This window comes from Convolutriloba macropyga, unplaced genomic scaffold (genome assembly GCF_964194025.1).
Source record: "Convolutriloba macropyga unplaced genomic scaffold, txConMacr16.3 SCAFFOLD_4682, whole genome shotgun sequence".
NCBI lineage: Eukaryota > Metazoa > Xenacoelomorpha > Acoela > Convolutidae > Convolutriloba > Convolutriloba macropyga.
Window position 1 is genome coordinate 1 of NW_027452235.1, and position 20,004 is coordinate 20,004.

General features: G+C 35.8%; 1 protein-coding gene across 1 annotated transcript; it reads left to right on the plus strand.

Moving 5' to 3' along the window:
* Window positions 1–2,021: 2,021 nt before the first annotated feature.
* On the plus strand, window positions 2,022–6,501 carry LOC142357320 (histamine H1 receptor-like; the record flags this gene model as incomplete). The annotated part of the gene is made up of 5 exons (XM_075408968.1): window positions 2,022–2,218; window positions 3,226–3,510; window positions 3,696–3,833; window positions 4,433–4,818; window positions 6,332–6,501. Coding segments are annotated over 5 exons (1,143 nt in total), but the record flags the coding sequence as incomplete, so codon positions are not given.
* Window positions 6,502–20,004: the final 13,503 nt, after the last annotated feature.

The window sequence follows — 20,004 nt, forward strand, 5'->3', positions numbered from 1 at the left end:
AATTGAATTTATAGTTTTAACAAAACTCTTTCAAATGTTCTTGATGCTCTAGTAAATATAGTAAACTATTCAAAACTCTCTGCAATTTTTCTTTTGACTTTTGGCACCACACATTGAATAATTCTCGATGAATTGAACATGGGTGTGGTAACCTATTTCATTCCCTTAGGTGAACAAATTCTAAGTTCGGATTGAATTAGTTTTTGAATTTAAAGCCAAAGCAATTTTTATCTTTGAAATATATACTCTAATTCGCTCTCTTCGTTATATTTAGTATATAAGTTTTAAATAAAGGAAACTGATAGAAAATTGTCACATCAACAATTTTTAGCAGCTGGGCAGCTTAATTATTAAGCTGCTGCCTGCAAAGTCCCACCCCTTCAACCTATAAGATTTTCATTATCGTTCAGTTGATTAGAGTCAGTGTCAGCCACTGCTATACAAGGCAAAGCAACATTGCTAATAGAAAGAGATGTTAAATTGTGGGAACTAAAAGTTAAATCGGCACTTAGGACATCAAATTACCTGCCTAACCGATTGTAGGTGAGCAATTATTTTTTATCGTTTGTCAGCCAATAAAAATTGCAGTATTTAAACTTGTTATCTGTGTCCCACCCAATGAGCGGGGCGTTAAATTTCAAACCTACGTTCAAAACAATTTAAAAAATAAAAAAATAAAAGTAGGAGCCAAATAAAGAGCTTCGAATAATACAAATGGAATCAATCACTTAATCAAGAAATCAAGAGTGATCAAGAATGTGTTATTCTGTTAGCTAGATAGAAGAGGAATGAATATTACCACACGGTTGTTATCGCCACCGATCAGTTACCAAACTTCGAGGTGAAGTCGAGGTGTTAGGATAACTTTCAGGGTGATAACAATTGTGTAGTAATTTTTTTAATCGAAACCTGTGATCATGTTTGTTTTTCTTTAGACTCTAAGTTTATCAAACTGTTTCCATCATTAGACTACGAATTTATCACCACTCTTTTATCGCCACTGTTTACTTAATAACAATGGCAATAAAAGAGTGCGATAAACTTGTAGTCTGATGATGAAGTGTTTTTCCAGTGTCGATCAGGCATCAAAATTTTTTACACTGGCAGTTTATTTAACTGCTATTATTGCAACAGGTGTTGATTAAACAAAACTGTCAAATGACAGACAAAGACAGCGAAATTGTTAACGGCAACAAGTTAGAATATTTCAAGGAAAAGTATTCGCTATTTTAACGGTACAGAAATGTATTTAAAGCAATCTCTCTTAATAGTCTCTCTCAACTTCGTCAACATACGACTAGCTGATAGTTTGCAGACTTTGCCATCAGTTTTTAATTTTGCCTCTTTTTTGCATCTCGAGATTTTTATTGTTTTCTGCAAGTTTACTTCGAGTACGTAGAGATGCGATGATTCTGATCCAAAGGAGAAGCTCAAAAAATTCTGGTTTTCCTTACAAGCCGTTATTAGTTACAGAAACATCAATGTTTGTGGGAAACCTTTTTCGTTGCGTAAGAATCTTTAAAGTTTGAACGAAATAGGCCAGAAAGCTCCTTCTCGATATAGTCGCATTGCAGTACTCATATCGCTATTTTTATCGAAGATATTGAAAAAAAAGTTTTCTATATTGGGAGAAAATGTAATACATAGAAAATTCTGTCAATTGTTCTCGTTCAACTGTGATCCAAAACTTGTCTCTTGCCAATTTTCTCGCCAGTGTTCTGCTAAATTACTGATTTAAACACAGATAAATATAGCCTGTGCGCTTGTCTGATGTGCTTGCTAAAGCTTGCAAGAACCGGCGACTCTAAAACCATGAACAGGATTTCTTCGAAAAGGAACAAAAGACCACACATTTTTATATGAAAATCAACATAATTTATTAAAAGAAAATGGTTTCCCACAAGTGAAATACAATGGCCGCTACACAATAACAAGTTCATCAAACAATATAAATTGATTTTACACGCAGAGCTAAGCGTAACCAAAAGGTGTTACTTTCGACAACTTAGATTACGTTTCAGGTGAACAACTATTTCATCCTGTCCCTCTCTGTGGCTGACTGCTGTGTTGGTTTGATAGTTCTCCCTCTCTCTGGCATGTTTGTACTGAATGACAGCCAGTGGATCTTACCCGGAATGGTGTGCCAAGTGTGGCTGTCTGTTGATTACGTCATGTGCACTGCGTCCATTCTAAATCTCACGGTTCTTTCTGTTGATAGGTAAGTTGGATGGAGCATAATTCGATCAAACCCCCCCCCCCCTCCCCCACCACCACCACCACCACCACCACCACCACCACCACCACCACCACACCACCACCACCACCACCACCACCACCACCACCACCACCACCACCACCACCACCACCACCACCACCACCACCACCACCACCACCACCACCACCACCACCCACCACCACCACCACCACCACCACCACCACCACCACCACCACCACCACCACCACCACCACCACCACCACCACCACCACCACCACCACCACCACCACCACCACCACCACCACCACCACCACCACCACCACCACCACCACCACCACCACCACCACCCGAATATCGTTCCGGTAAACAGGATCAAGGTGTCAGCGGCAAAATGGCGGTAAGACGCGGTTAATGTAAAAATTAACTAGAAATTTTCATGAATCTTGATTATGTAGTCCTGAACAAAAAATCAAAAAATCGATAATAAAAAACAATAGTATAAAACTTGGCATCGTCTTTAAGTAATCAAAGCACATTTCTCATTATCTCCAAGATGTGATAAGATTTTTGCTAGAATCCTGCAGTTTGAATCATGGTGCAAGATTTTGCCTGCAAGAATTGAATTCGCTCCAACGATAGGATTAAGACATGAAAACAAAAAAATATGGACACTCTGGGGTTGAGGCTAGTCCAGAGATTGAGGTTCCAGACCATCAGACTGAAAAAACGTTTGTCTAGACTTTCGCACGCCCATTAATATTTCCAGAGCTTGTAGTTTTGATCCTACGATACCTAAAAGTGAGTTTGTTGTGGCCTGGACGCTTTTAATCTGTGACTTGGGCGCTGAAAGTTTTTCTAAAAGTTGATGGAACATTATCACACTTCAAATTAATAGAAGAACCAGACCAGATTTAAATTTTTTTAAGATTTTTAAAGTTTATTGCTCGGTTGCATACATATTAATCTGTCAGAATGACTGCAACAGTGCTAAAATGACAATTCGAATTCAGGTACCTCTCAATCCGCTCACCATTGGCTTATCTTAAAGAAAGGACAAAGCGTCGTGCGTACATAGTTATAACCTGCGTATGGTTAGTATCCCTAACATGGATATTCCCAATATACGGATACCACCACGTGTTCAGAGGAGGGGAGAAATTGATCACTGGGGAGAGGGAATGCGAGACAGAGTTCCACCTCAACACGACATTCAAGTTCATCACCAGTTTGTTCAATTTCTGGTTCCCGTTGTCTGTCATTATCTTCACTTACATCAAGATATTCGGACAAATTAGGTAAACTTATTCGATAACTAATTAATAATTATGATGAGAATTTGTTTTTATGCAGTTTGCAATAAGCGCTACCATACCGATAACAACATCACAGACAAGGTTTTCTTTTAGTGATTATTGTCTTAAAGGGGAACTAGAGTAGATTTCATTAAATTCTTTGTTTTATTATGATTTGATGATTTCAGAGAGAATTCTAAGATGGACATAGGGCAAAAGACGACCCTGAGTGCCCTTGTTAAGCAGACAACTGTAGTCTCAGCTGCTCTGAGCAACAACCTCAAACAGATGGCAGATGAAGAGTACATGCGAAATGAGGAATCAGAGCTCAATTGGATCTGATAATAATAATAATAATTATGGTTCCTGCGTAATCGCAGCGGAACAGCATTAGTCCTACAGTAGCCTGTTCTCAGCTGTCCTTTTTTTTCTTACTATTCCATACGTTTAATACTGATCTTTTTATGAGCAGCATTGCTCTTTTTTGTTGACTTTAGCCACTTTTTTTCGCGTCGGAAACTTCCGGGTACCATCATTACAGCCAACATTGGTCAGGCTATGGTCAACCTGAAGCTATAGTTAAGTTGAACCACACACCTTACCTCTCGCCCAACACACATCTTACCTCTCAATGCGCAATTGAAGTTCACTGTCAACAGGTTTTGACTGATAAAAGCCAAAATTCTTATTTTATTCAAGCCAAATATGACTCCATCAATGGCAAATCGATGGTTTTAACAATCACTTTTTTAGACTATTATTCGTTCGAGAAAACTAGAGTAATATAATGAGCCGATGTGCATTGTTAAAAAACCAAAGTAAGTTGTCTTGGTTTGAGGTTTTTTTTCAAAAAGTGAGCAAAGTTTGAAGTCATAAAATGGAAAATTTTTACATGTACTTTGTATTCATTGGTCTAATTGTGCTCACTGAAACAGAACCTGCGTAACCAGCGCAAAGATTCCAACCCCAACCGACCCGGCTCACCTCAAAAACTTCAAAACCAGCAACAGCAGTCACAAAACTTGGCTCACAAATACCAGCAGCGTAATAATCAACAAAACCCAACCAGACAAAATTGCTCCCAATACGCAACGACTACAGCCCCGGATGGAACTATGGAATTGAAACCGAAGCCGGCAGCTTATGGACATAGAGGGTCATCGCCGAGGAATAGCAATGTTTCCATGATCAGCGAGAAATCGAAGTCAATTCGCAATACTAGTGCGTCTATTTTGTCGTATGGAGCCAAAAGCAAATTCATTATTTCTCATTCCAGTGAAATCAAAGCAGCAAAACAGCTCGGCATTCTAGGTGAGATATAAAAATTTTCGTTTGTCTTTCTTTTTAAAAAGTATGTTGCAGAGAAATGCTTTCAGAATCTATCAAAGCTATAAAAATGCTTCTATGTGATCCAAGCGTTGGATTTGGTTGTTCTTTTTAGATTCACTGATAAAACTAAGGAACTGTCACGTACAATTCTCGGCTGTACTTTTCACCTCGGTTCATTTTAACCCCTAACATCTTAACCCCATCATTTGAACCCTATGTCATTCAACCGCTCTATAATTTAACCACTCTGTCATTTAAACCCCCCATTGGGGTGAAATAATTTTGGTTAAAAATTTCGGCGTTGACAAAATTGATAGGGGGTCTAAGCAAGAGCAACTACTGTGATAATGGACCAGTACTGGATTCGAACCATAATCTCATTTTTGCGAGCCCAGCGTGCTAACCATTATATCAGCTCGGCTTCAACTCTCGACCTTGGGCGTCCCTTATAACCCATTCTTATGTGCTTTCTTTCTCGTCAATGCTTCTCTTGCTCATTCTGTAGACAAGTATACTTCGAACAAGAAAAGCTTCTTGTCAAGCTATGTTAGATTTATCTTTTGCACAATTTACATTAGGTTGTTCTCTCTCAACCTTCTAACAAAAACGGGGTGCCAAAATTCTGAGTCCGTTAACTGGCGTCCGTTAACGTAGAAAAAAAGTTCATCGCGGTTGAAAATGTTTTCGGAGCTAAGCTATATCAAAGATATAACAAAAGAGTCTAAATTATACTGAGAAGCTACGAAAAGCATCATAAAAAATTTTATTTTCCGTTTGCTAAGTATTTATCAAACATTTTCTCTTTCTTGAAACTGTGGTTCGAATAATTTTTTAAATTGTTATACGATTATATTTATATAAAAGGTAGGCGCATGTGCTTGAAGTCACTGAGAACGTTGTCATATATTTATTGCATATAAGGAAGTTTTGTAATAGAACAGAACCAATCAGCGCGGTGAATAATATTTTTGTCGAAAAGAGCAGTGAAAATTAGTTGAAAATAATAGATTGTTGAAAATCAGAATAAATCAATCTTGGTTGAACACTCTGCTTTCACCCTGCAAACGCACCTAAGAAAAGGGAAAAGAAAAAGATATAACCCTAAAAATAAAGATGTAGGAAACTTTTGAAAATTAGGCCAGAACTTTGAAATGGAATTAAACTTCTGGCTATGTATATAGCAGCTTCTGGCATTTAAACTTCTGGAACTGTAAAATTTCGGCATTTTATCACGTGCACGTGCGTGTTTTAAGTAATGGTTACGTGACTTTGCGTGAAGCGGAGGGTTTCGAGAAAATAAGTCAGAATTTCGAAGTAACTTCTACAAAGTCACGTAACCATGCTTAAAACACGAAACACGCACGCTTTAAAATCACGAAAGTCAACGGAAGTCAACTACTGGCTATAGCAACTTCTGGCATTTTAACTTCTGGCACTGCGAATTTCCGACATGAGCACTTGCGTGTTTTAAGAAATCTGAGAGTGTTTGTTTCAGCTGCGTGTTTCATAATCTGCTGGCTTCCCTACTTCATTCTGTTCCAAGTGGTTACTCTGTGTACTGAGTGTGTAAACAACCAACTCATCACTGCCTCCATATGGCTAGGATACTTGAACAGGTATTCCATGGCATAACACAACACATCACAACTACACAATCAAACACTACTTCTGTATCTTTGCTTAATGCCCTTGTCTGGAGCTCAAATTTATGAAGAGGCTTAATAATTCCAGTTAGAGGGGGCGGGGAAGGGGGGTCATTTACTCAAACGGTTATTTATTAGGTGCTCTCGTATATTCTTTTTTAATACACTTTACTTTTTACTTTTCGTTTACGCTTTTCGTTTTACACGTTTTTCGTTCACGTTTTTCGGTTTTTTAAATCGTAAATATTGACTTATCAGTCAATGTTTCAACAGAATAGATTTTAAAATTCATTCAACAAATTTACGCACTGAGATGAATACGATCAGATTTCAAAAAAGAAAGAATAAATTTCTCTGACAAATTATGTTTCAAAATTTTTCTTCAAGTATCATTGAACTGCAAAATCACACAATCGTAACAGGAAAGATAATCAAAGAGGACAGTAAACAAGATCCTAACTTATGATTAACACTGAAATGGCTAATTTTATTAGAGTGAACACTAAAAGTTTCTAGTAGATTCATAGCCATAGAACTTTAGAAGCTGCAATCTGTATAAATCTGTAATAAAACCAAAGAACAACACACGCATTCATACAGAGCGGTTGCTCTATTTCTTTCTTTCTTTTTGACCTTGATGTTTCTACGTCTATAAAACGAAACTACGCAGGCCGTTTTACGCATTAGCTTATCGAAACTGAATCATATCTTGTCTTTTATTGATCGAAACAATTAAATTGAACTTCTATTTTTCTTTATTATTATTGACTGGACTATGGAATCAACCAACGCAGAGGATGTGGCCAATGGTATCGTGAGTAAAAACAACACACAAACATCACAAATACAAAAGTTACAAAAGGAAGTATCTAAGCTTCGTAAAACTATTGTTGAACAAGACCAAAAAATTGAAATGCTAACAAAAAACCAGAAAAACATGAACGATCGGCTCAGAGCACAGGCTCAAACACTACTTCTGTATCGGCTCAAACACTACTTCTGTATCTTTGCTTAATACCCTTGTCTGGAGCTCAAATTTATGAAGAGGCTTAATAATTCCAGGTAGAGGGGGCGGTGAAGGGGGGTCATTTACTCAAACGGTTATTAATTAGGTGCTCTCGTATATTCTTTTTTAATACACTTTACTTTTTACTTTTCGTTTACGCTTTTCGTTTTACACGTTTTTCGTTCACGTTTTTCGGTTTTTTAAATCGTAAATATTGACTTATCAGTCAATGTTTCAACAGAAAAGATTTTAAAATTCATTCAACAAATTTACGCACTGAGATGAATACGATCAGATTTCAAAAAAGAAAGAATAAATTTCTCTGACAAATTATGTTTCAAAATCTTTCTTCAAGTATCATTGAACTGCAAAATCACACAATCGTAACAGGAAAGATAATCAAAGAAGACAATAAACAAGATCCTAACTTATGATTAACACTGAAATGGCTAATTTTATTAGAGTGAACACTAAAAGTTTCTAGTAGATTCATAGCCATAGAACTTTAGAAGCTGCAATCTGTATAAATCTGTAATAAAACCAAAGAACAACACACGCATTCATACAGAGCGGTTGCTCTATTTCTTTCTTTCTTTTTGACCTTGATGTTTCTACGTCTATAAAACGAAACTACGCAGGCCGTTTTACGCATTAGCTTATCGAAACTGAATCATATCTTGTCTTTTAATGATCGAAACAATTAAATTGAATTTCTATTTTTCTTTATTATTATTGACTGGACTATGGAATCAACCAACGCAGAGGATGTGGCCAATGGTATCGTGAGTAAAAACAACACACAAACATCACAAAGACAAGAGTTACAAAAGGAAGTATCTAAGCTTCGTCAAACTATTGTTGAACAAGACCAAAAAATTGAAATGCTAACAAAAAACCAGAAAAACATGAACGATCGGCTCAGAGCACAGGAACGATACTCAAGGAAAGATAGCGTTCTAACCGTTAACCCCCCATTTGATAGTCGAAGTGTACAGGACGTTACCCTCGAAACATTGAAATTTTTTGATAAATTTCTTGGAGTATACCTGGAGAGACCCAGCATCAAAGCTTGTCATATTGTACCGGGTCAACTGAAGTACAACAATATGCCTACTGTTATATGCAAGTTCATCTACTTTGCTGACCAAAAAGAAATTTTTAAGAAAAGACGAGCCTTACGAAACTAGAAAAACGCAATCAATGGAAACAACATCTACATAAACGAGCCACTCCCTGAATGTGAGGCTCAAATCAAAGCAAAGGCTACGAAACGCAACTTAATTACAACAACACACAATTGCGTTGTTTCCGTGCTCGTTGAAAACAACGAACAGAAACCACAATTCGTTCGGGTGAACGAAATAGGAGAATTAGACAAGCTTACAACCATTAAAAAGCGAAATGTTAAGGACGATGATGTAGACATCAGATCTCCCGCTGCCAAACGACAAAAATAGTAAAACAAGATGAGAACTAGAAAACGAAATCTGAATCAAAATAATTGTTCTGGATTTCTGTTGAAATGTGCTTTCTGTTTCCGTAACTCAAAAACTCCCATCATGTTCAACCGGAAGAGCAATTTTATCCTTTTATTAGGATTCTAAAAATTAGTATTATTATTGCACCTGACACTACAGAAAACCACCAGCTGGTTAAAACCCTTGGTTAGCAGAGTTCTCTGTCCTTAACTCTGCTTGTGATTTCCGCAATTAGTCTTTTCGGACTGTGATATACGCGGTCTTTTTGAAGAGACGGGGGTTAAGGAAGAGTAACTTTGTAATCATTGCTCTCTTCTTCCTGTGATTTTCGCGGGAACTGATACCATTTGATACTACTAATCTGTGGAAAGTTTTTTTTTCTTGCTTTTGTTTTGCGTTTTTTTTCATTTAATTTTTAAAATCATTTACACTTTTTACATTAGGCTGTGTCTGGCGGCCTGCGTAGCTAGTTAGTTCATTAATTCAGTTAGAACTTCAAGTCTTATCGAATAACATGTCAAACTGTTTCCAAATCATGCTTCAATACATTCGTTCACTAACCAAAAACTATGATGATCTACAAGTGTTACTAGAAAGTCTAAGTGAGAAACCGTCGGCAATCTGTCTGACGGAAACTTGGCTCAAGGAATATCATCACACAAAATCAATGTTTCTAGAGGGTTATAGACCTCTCGTTAATATCAACAGAAAAAAAAGAGGAGGAGGTGTTGCAATTTTTATTAAAAAATCTCTACGAGCAAAAGTTGTTAACTCGTGTAATTTAAACGGACTTCAGGCACTCACTATGAGAGTTACCGGAACCGTCGAGACCGCCATCTATGTAACTTGCATGTATATGCCTCCAAATTCAGTTAACACGGAAACCCTTTCAAAAATCGAAAGTTATATTGATAGTTTGATAATAGAACCACAATCTCATAATATCGTCTGTGGTGACTTTAATATCAATTTTTTAAAGAACAATCAGAAACGAGAGACGTTGAAGGAAATTATGAAAGAATGTTGTATAAAAATAATTGATGAAAATTCAATTACGCGAGAAACCGCATGCTCAAAATCAAACTTAGACATCTTTTTTTGCAATTTTACAGCAGAGTTAAAAGTTAAAAAAACATGTATATCTGATCATTATTCTGTATTTCTTGGTTTCCAGACAGGAACACAGATGAAAACAAACTTGAATACATCACTTCAAGAAACTGGCAAAAACTTAAAGATATCTCCCTAATTGAAAAAATAAATTTTGTTTTGAGTCATGAAATATCAAAACTTGAAAATTGTGAGAAATACAAGACAATTGATAACAAGTTTGAAGAGCTCCAAATTTTACTGAAATCATTTTTGGACAGATATCTTCCCAAGCAGATTGTAAAAAATAAAAACCATCACAGCTGGGTTGATAACCAATTGAAAAGAGGAATTGCAAAAAAGAATAGGATGTTCAGAGAAAGTATGAAATCAAAAACAACAGAGGCCAAAGAAAAGTACCAAGAACAACGTAAAAAAGTTAAACATATGGTGAAAGTAAAAACGAAACAATTTTATCATAAAATAATAGAAAAGCATGCAGCAAAATCAAACAGAAAATTTTTTCAATTAATAAGAAATCTTAGCGGAAATGAGCGAGAAAAAGTACAAAATCTCAACCAAAAGGAAGTAAACGATTTCAATCACTTCTTTGCAACAATTGGTGAAAAATGGAACAAAAAGTTTAGACAAAGTGAGTGTTCATTAAAAAATCAACTAGTTCAATCTATGTTTCTGTTACCAACGAGCAAAAAAGAAGTGCTTAGAGTTATCCAGGATTTTAAGTCAAAATACAGCGAAGACTATATGGATCTTAACTATTTCTTTATAAAATCTGTAGCAGTTTCAATGGCGCGCTACCTATCCAAACTGATTAACACATGTTCTCAGGAAGGCATTTTCCCGGACTCATTGAAAATAGCATCAGTAATACCTCTACACAAAGAAGGTGAAGAAAATGAACCCAATAATATTCGCCCAATATCTCTCTTACCAACTCTTGGTAAAATTTTTGAAAAAATTATTCTAAATCGTATTTCTAACTATTTTAAAGACTTTGAAATTTTAAACAGCAAACAATTCGGTTTTAGGGAAAAAAGAGGAACTGTTGACGCAGTAAGCAGTTTGGTTGAGTTGATACGATCATCAAAACATTCTTATACGGAGCACACTTATTGCACATTTTTAGATTTACGTAAAGCTTTCGACACTATTGACGGAAAGATTCTGCTTCAAAAGTGTAAAATGTATGGATTAAGGGGTCCTGTATATACTGTTTTGGAATCTTATTTGAAAAACAGGAAACAATTTGTACAGTCTGGACAAAGGAAGTCGCAAATGACAGAAGTTAAATACGGGGTACCACAAGGGTCTATATTAGGCCCACTTCTTTTCATTGTTTACATAAATGATTTCAAAAACCAACAGCCCATGCTCGAACTTCATTTTCTATGCTGATGATACTGCAGTTTACACAAAATCAAATAAAGCGAATGCTTGTCGGGAACATCAACAGATCTTATCTCAAACAGAAAACTGGCTTAAAATGAACAAACTTACACTGAAAACGGATAAAAGTAAAACCATAACCTTTAAGACTAAGCATGACCGAAGTGATGTGTTTACAATGAACGGCAAGTGCCTTGAAAATATAAATTCTTTAAGTTACTTGGGCATAACAATTGACAAAGAAATATGTTTTAGAGAACACTCGAATCGCGTAGAAAGTAAATTGGTAAAATTTTGCGGACTTTTCTATAAATTGAGAAAAATTTTAAATCGCAGCCAATTGATCAAGATTTTCAACACTTATGTTAAATCAGTGGTTCAATACGGGATTCTAGTCTATGGTACTGCCAGTAGAGCTACGATGCAGAAAATCGATGCGAAAATTAATAGAATACTGAGAGTTATCTTTTTTGTTCAAAAGTTTGACTCAGTTTCTCTCATCAGAGAGAAATACAAAGTTTTTTCGGCCCAGGAGCTTCATCTGTACGAAGTTTTTAAACTGATGACAAAATGCGTAGGACGTGAAAGTTGCATCATGGACATAAATCACTTCATTACACAAAATGAACTGTCAAAACTGTGCTCATGCGAAAAACGTGTTAAAGCTGTCCCCCTTAATTCATCTTTTTCCGAAAACAGTCTGTCAAATAAAATCCGAAAACTCTTAAACGTTTTTTTCAAACTGGATTCTAATTTTGTAACAAAAGTGAAAAATTTGAGCGTCGCACAGCTAAATAATTTTGCTCACGAAAAGCTAGAAAACTATTTTTTACTGAATGAACAACTCACTAGGTTAATTTATGGCTTAAATTAGAAAATTTTTTCATCAAAAAGTATGACCAAAATGAAATCATTTTAACACTAACCTTCCTTATTTTTTTTGTCGCTATCACTTTAATTTTGATTTCCACTGAATAACTTTGAAATAAATAACATGAAATTTCTCTTTCGACTATGAGACGCCTGAAAACGGACCTTATGGTCTAATGGCGATCTTTCTGGTGCCCTTTTTTGTATTGATCAATTGTGTAAGTGCTCTATTTATTTTGCTGTAAAAACACCAGTAAACAATTTATTATTATTATTAAGAGAGTAACACAAGTAGAACAGTTTTTAACATTCTGAGGGAAAAGCTGCGAAATTATACATTTTCATCTTTTTTTTCAATCCCAATACACGCCTCGTGATGAGAGACGGCAATTTGCCGGCTTGATTTCATCTTTTTGATACATTTTGGTTGCTCTGCATATAATTTGATCCAAAAAAGGTTTTATGTTATTTACTGACTCGGTTTCAAGTATTTTACGGGAAAGTTGACTTTTTTTCAGCTTAGGTCGATTTTTTCTATTAAAAATAAATCTGGACAACAAGTTCGAATCCGGAATCTTGACAAAAAGTTATGTTTGAAGACCACCTGAGTTCATCTGAATTCAAACTCCAAACTTCATCAAGTCTCCGTTTCTGATATAACTATGAAAACAAACTTCAAATTTTTCTTGTTAAAAATAGTAATCTGCTCATACCCGAGTCGTGGCCGAATGGTTATCTTGTAAGAACTTGCAAGCTTCTGGCGGAATCGTACAAAGCGATGCATCGCCTTGCAAGTCTCTTACAAAAACTTGCAAGTTCTTACAAGTTAACCATTCGACTTGCAAGTTCTTACAAGTTAACCATTCGGCTTGCAAGTTCTTACAAGTTAACAAATCGACTTACAACGCTCTTACAAGTTGACCATTCGACTTACAAGTTACTTACAAGTTAGTCATTCGCACACACACCTTACCCACACCACGCGCACACATACACGCGCGCACACACACATACACACACGTACACACACATACGCACTAAACCGTAAATAAAATGTTGCAAGACATGAATGTAAACGGACATTTAGAAAAAATAGAATCTTGAAAAGTGAGAATTAAATTATGAAAAAGAGTAGAAAAATGAAGGGACTCTAAATTATTTTGAGAAAATACTGACATATGAGTTTGAAAATTCAATCAAAATCAAAATTTTGGGAACATTTTTAAAAAGCAATCGTGAAGAAGCTAATTGAGATCTACAGTTTGTTATTGGAATTGCAAAAGGAATTCTCTTCAATTGATAAAATTCAAAAGGTAACATTTTGTCTACTTAGGTCAAATTGTATTATGTTATCCAATCAGAGCAACTAAATCCCACTCAGTTTCTACGGTAAATGAGTGAATGTTAAATTGAATTAAGCGATAAGAGTTGAGCTCGACCGGAACGAACTTGCAAGAAACTTACAAATTAGCCAATCGTTTTTAAAATTTAACCATCGACTTACAAGTTCTTACAAGTTAACCATTCGACTTGCAAGTTCTTACAGGTTAACCATCTTTTGCAAGAAACTTGCAAAATCTTACATGTTAACCAGCTTTTGCAAGAAACTTGCAAGTTCTCACAAGTTAACCAATTTCCTTGCTTACTTCTCGATGAATTAAGTTTGTCATCGAAGTCTACGCTCCAGCAAACCACCAATTGCGCTTGAACATTGCACTCAAGTACACAACAAAACAACAAAACACTACAACAATTGTTGGACTTTAGAAAACGCACCCGCATTAAATAGCCGACCAACCACGCAGCGTATCACCGCTTGTCTAGATAAGATAACTAATAGCCGCCCTCATCTTCTCATCCGGCTATTATAGTTCTCCTAATTTTTTTTACAAAAAAATGTTTTGCTTTACCTCATTTTGCCGCCTTTTCACGGGAAAGTTGACTTTTTTTCAGCTTAGGTCGATTTTTTCTATTAAAAATAAATCTGGACAACAAGTTCAAATCCGGAATCTTGACAAAAAGTTATGTTTGAAGACCACCTGAGTTCATCTGAATTCAAACTCCAAACTTCATCAAGTCTCCGTTTCTGATATAACTATGAAAACAAACTTCAAATTTTTCTTGTTAAAAATAGTAATCTGCTCATACCCGAGTCGTGGCCGAATGGTTATCTTGTGAGAACTTGCAAGCTTCTGGCGGAATCGTTTAAAACGATGCATCGCCTTGCAAGTCTCTTCCAAAAACTTGCAAGTTCTTACAAGTTAACCATTCGACTTGCAAGTTCTTACAAGTTAACCATTCGGCTTGCAATTTCTTACAAGTTAACAAATCGACTTAAAACGCTCTTACAAGTTAACCATTCGACTTGCAAGTTCTTACAAGTTAACCATTTGGCTTGCAAGTTCTTACAAGTTAACAAATCGACTTACAACACTCTTACAAGTTGACCATTCGACTTACAAGTTACTTACAAGTTAACCATTCGCACACACACCTTACCCACACCACGCGCACACATACACGCGCGCACACACACATACATGCACACACACACACACAAACACACACGTACACACACATACGCACTAAACCGTAAATAAAATATTGCAAGACATGAATGTAAACGGACATTTAGAAAAAATAGAATCTGAAAAGTGAGAATTAAATTATGAAAAAGAGTAGAAAAATGAAGGGCCTCTAAATTATTTTGAGAAAATACTGACATATGAGTTTGAAAATTCAATCAAAATCAAAATTTTGGGAACATTTTTAAAAAGCAATCGTGAAGAAGCTAATTGAGATCTACAGTTTTTTATTGGAATTGCAAAAGGAATTCTCTTCAATTGATAAAATTCAAAAGGTAACATTTTGTCTACTTAGGTCAAATTGTATTATGTTATCCAATCAGAGCAACTAAATCCCACTCACTTTCTACGGTAAATGAGTGAATGTTAAATTGAATTAAGCGATAAGAGTTGAGCTCGACCGGAACGAACTTGCAAGAAACTTACAAATTAGCCAATCGTTTTTAAAATTTAACCATCGACTTACAAGTTCTTACAAGTTAACCAATCGACTTGCAAGTTCTTACAGGTTAACCATCTTTTGCAAGAAACTTGCAAGTTCTCACAAGTTAACCACTTTCCTTGCTTACTTCTCGATGAATTAAGTTTGTCATCGAAGTCTACGCTCCGGCAAACCACCAATTGCGCTTGAACATTGCACTCAAGTACACAACAAAACAGCAAAACTCTACAACAATTGTCGGAATTTAGAAAACGCACCCGCATTAAATAGCCGACCAACCACGCAGCGTATCACCGCTAGTCTAGATAAGATAACTAATAGCCGCCATCATCTTCTCACCCGGCTATTATAGCACTCCTAATTTGTTTTTACAAAAAAATGTTTTGCTTTACCTCATTTTGCCGCCTTTTCACGGGAAAGTTGACTTTTTTTCAGCTTAGGTCGATTTTTTCTATTAAAAATAAATCTGGACAACAAGTTCAAATCCGGAATCTTGACAAAAAGTTATGTTTGAAGACCATCTGAGTTCATCTGAATTCAAACTCCAAACTTCATCAATTCTCCGTTTCTGATATAACTATGAAAACAAACTTCAAATTTTTCTTGTTAAAGATAGTAATCTGCTCATACCCGAGTCGTGGCCGAATGGTTATCTTGTAAGAACTTGCAAGCTTCTGGCGGAATCGTACAAAGCGATGCATCGCCTTGCAAGTCTCTTCCAAAAACTTGCAAGTTCTTACAAGTTAACCATTCGACTTGCAAGTTCTTACAAGTTAACCATTCGGCTTGCAAGTTCTTACAAGTTAACAAATCGACTTACAACGCTCTTACAAGTTAACCATTCTACTTGCAAGTTCTTACAAGTTAACCATTCGGCTTGCAAGTTCTTACAAGTTAACAAATCGACTTACAACGCTCTTACAAGTTGACCATTCGACTTACAAGTTACTTACAAGTTAACCATTCTCACACACACCTTACCCACACCACGCGCACACAAACACGCGCGCACACAGACATACATGCACACATACACACGCACATAAACACACACACACACACAAACACACACGTACACACACATACGCACTAAACCGTAAATAAAATATTGCAAGACATGAATGTAAACGGACATTTAGAAAAAATAGAATCTTGAAAAGTGAGAATTAAATTATGAAAAAGAGTTAGAAAAATGAAGGGCCTCTAAATTATTTTGAGAAAATACTGACATATGAGTTTGAAAATTCAATCAAAACCAAAATTTTGGGAACATTTTTAAAAAGCAATCGTGAAGAAGCTAATTGAGATCTACAGTTTTTTATTGGAATTGCAAAAGGAATTCTCTTCAATTGATAAAATTCAAAAGGTAACATTTTGTCTACTTAGGTCAAATTGTATTATCTTATCCAATCAGAGCAACTAAATCCCACTCATTTTCTACGGTAAATGAGTGAATGTTAAATTGAATTAAGCGATGAGAGTTGAGCTCGACCGGAACGAACTTGCAAGAAACTTACAAATTAGCCAATCGTTTTTAAAATTTAACCATCGACTTACAAGTTCTTACAAGTTAACCATTCGACTTGCAAGTTCTTACAGGTTAACCATCTTTTGCAAGAAACTTGCAAAATCTTACATGTTAACCATCTTTTGCAAGAAACTTGCAAGTTCTTACAAGTTAACAACTTTCCTTGCTTACTTCTCGATGAATTAAGTTTGTCATCGAAGTCTACGCTCTGGCAAACCACCAATTGCGCTTGAACATTGCACTCAAGTACACAACAAAACAACAAAACACTACAACAATTGTTGGACTTTAGAAAACGCACCCGCATTAAATAGCCGACCAACCACGCAGCGTATCACCGCTAGTCTAGATAAGATAACTAATAGCCGCCCTCATCTTCTCAGCCGGCTATTATAGCGCTCCTAATTTTTTTTTACAAAAATATGTTTTGCTTTACCTCATTTTGCCGCCTTTTCAACATTTTGCGTTAATTTTTTTGACTTCTCTAGGCTAGTTTCTCTTCTCTCATTCTGCTAAAGGTAATTTTGAACATCAGTTGCTCAGCAAAGCAATTCAAAATGAACAAAGTCGGTACAAAAATTGAGGTCAGAAATATAAACGGGATAAACCCATAAAGACCAAATTTAGATGCCCGCTATTTTAGATGCCCGCGTCGTCCCTTTAGGTATTAGTTATCTCTCCCTAATGCTTATTGATATTGATAGTAGCCCCTGTAGCCTCTCTCTAAGAAACAGAAGTATGTTCAACTAAGAAAAGCTATCAAAATAAATCGGACTTAAAAAAGATTTTTGTACAAAATCTTTTTCAATATCTATTCTTTCAATCGCAATCATGCTTATTGGAATCAACGGTGGCTATTTTCCGGCAATCTGCCGGGTATGTTTATCTTTAACATTTTTTCAAAATTTTTGCAAGTTCAATTTATAATAATTTTTTAGCCGATTAAACGATTTAAGAAATTATCCGAAATGAGCATGTTTTAAGACTTGGTAAAACATAAGGTTTTCTTGCATGATTCTTGCAAGTTTAATTTCACTGGAGGCAGCGCTCATTGAATCGGTTCACTCTTTCTGCCGTAATTTACTGAGAGTTACTTGTATTTTTTTCCAGACAGAAAATTCAAATGATTATCAAAGCTTTTTTATTAACCACCGTCAGCCTCTCAAATGGCTATTAATTAGGCTTTCTCCTTTTTAAAATTCAAAGAATTTGAATTAATTTGGTGCGCTGCCTTTTTTAAAGGTCTTAAATTGGAGTAGTGATTTTGGTCACGCCAAAACAGGAAATGCAGCGAAAAAGTGAGTGGCTTTGCGGCGTGAAACTTTTCGCTCTAAATTTAAAGTAGATTGAGAAAACGGTGTTTGAACAAAAGTTTTCGCAGAAATCGCGATTTTCACGCTTGACTTCTGACTTACCTCACTCACCGTTTCAACTGAATGGATTCTAAATTCTTTCAGGCATTTCAAAGTCACAAGAGCAAAATCAAATGAAACGGGATAAACCGATAAAGCCCGGTCATTAAGTCATATTGCATTAGGTTATCAAAGTTCATTGGAGCGATTGCTAGCTGATTTTATTTTTAGGTTTAATAGCCTTCGGTTTAGAAGCTGAAGTAGTTATAGGTTTAACAGCTAACTGAAACTGTACACTGAATTAGAACAATTTTTGAAACTTAGGAAAAATTGTGTTAATTTCAATTTCCTTTTTTTTCTGTTTCAACCCCAATATGCGTCTAGCGCGTGAACTGGGGCTATTTTCCGCCAATTTGCAGGCCATGTTTATTTTTTTCTAGTGAATTGACCGTACATTTATCAACGTTCACTTCAGTTAAGGTGACATAAATTATATTTTTTACAAAATCCGACTCTTAAATTGCTTGAACGAAGCTCATTGTAATTATTGTAAACGTGTTGGTTTTTAGGCACATTTTTTGCTTGATCATTTTGCGCTTTTCTTTCAGAGCATTTTTTGACTTTTCAAGTGGTTTTTTCACGCTTTCGTTCTTCATTTTTGAGTGATCTCTATCGCTCTCACTCCGAATTAAATCTTGTTGCTAAGATAAAGTCGGTTACCGCATAGCAAAAACAAGGGCCTGATAGCGGTCATTGCATCTTGGTATGGATTGGGAGGTCAGTGCTTCGAAACGCGGTGAGCTAAAATGTTTTTCTATCCTGCTATCGTTCGAGTGCAATTATTCGGACATTAGTCGGTTTATGTTTTAAATATTCGATTGGATTTTTCTAATTGAAAAATTGTGAGGAGGAACACGTTTGTGGCCAAATGCTGGTTGTATCTAAAGGTGTTCATATTTTTTGAGTGTTTGCATGATGAAGTTTTGAAAAAAAAGTCTGTCTTGTATTATGTTTTCAAATTTTGTACCATTTTGCAACTTTCGTACAAGATCCTGAAATCAGGCGGCCGATTTCGACTGCAGATGGGTCAGTTACGACCAAGCGTGAAAAATATACAACATCTGGTTGTTGGTTAAGATTTTCTTTGAAGGAATTCCGATCGAGCACTGGTCTTTGAATACACCAATATAGGCCTCAACCTAAAGAAAGACCATGCTTGAAATAACTTTAATCTGAAAAAAAAACTAATCTGGAAAAATTTTTTGCGAATGAACCTACTGTTCCTCTACTCATATTAGCTCTGGAGTTCTGCTTGAGCCCAATTTTGACACCAATTTTGTCCTGCTGAACTAAGATCTACAAGAAACGTCACGCCTGAAATTTGCGCGATCAAAAATTCGACATTAATAATTTGTCCCATCAGCGTCAACCACTGACACCCAAAAGACCTGATAAATTACTGATAAATTAAATGAACCCTCTTTTTCTATTAAATGTTGAAGTCCGGTATATTTATGTTCTATTTGAAATACAAATTCATGTTCTATTTCCTTGAAGAGTCAAAATCATCTGCCACCGCACACAAAATTATCATTCTCATTCAATTGTTAAAGTGTGAAAACACATTTTTTATTTTTAGAAAATTGTGAACAAAAAACATTAGTAGGTGGTCATAATGTACAAGGAAAAATGGTTCGCTAAAATAGAAATTATGTTATTCTTCTTTGTTTCCCGACAGTTTATTAGTTTCCGTTTCTTTGATAGATCC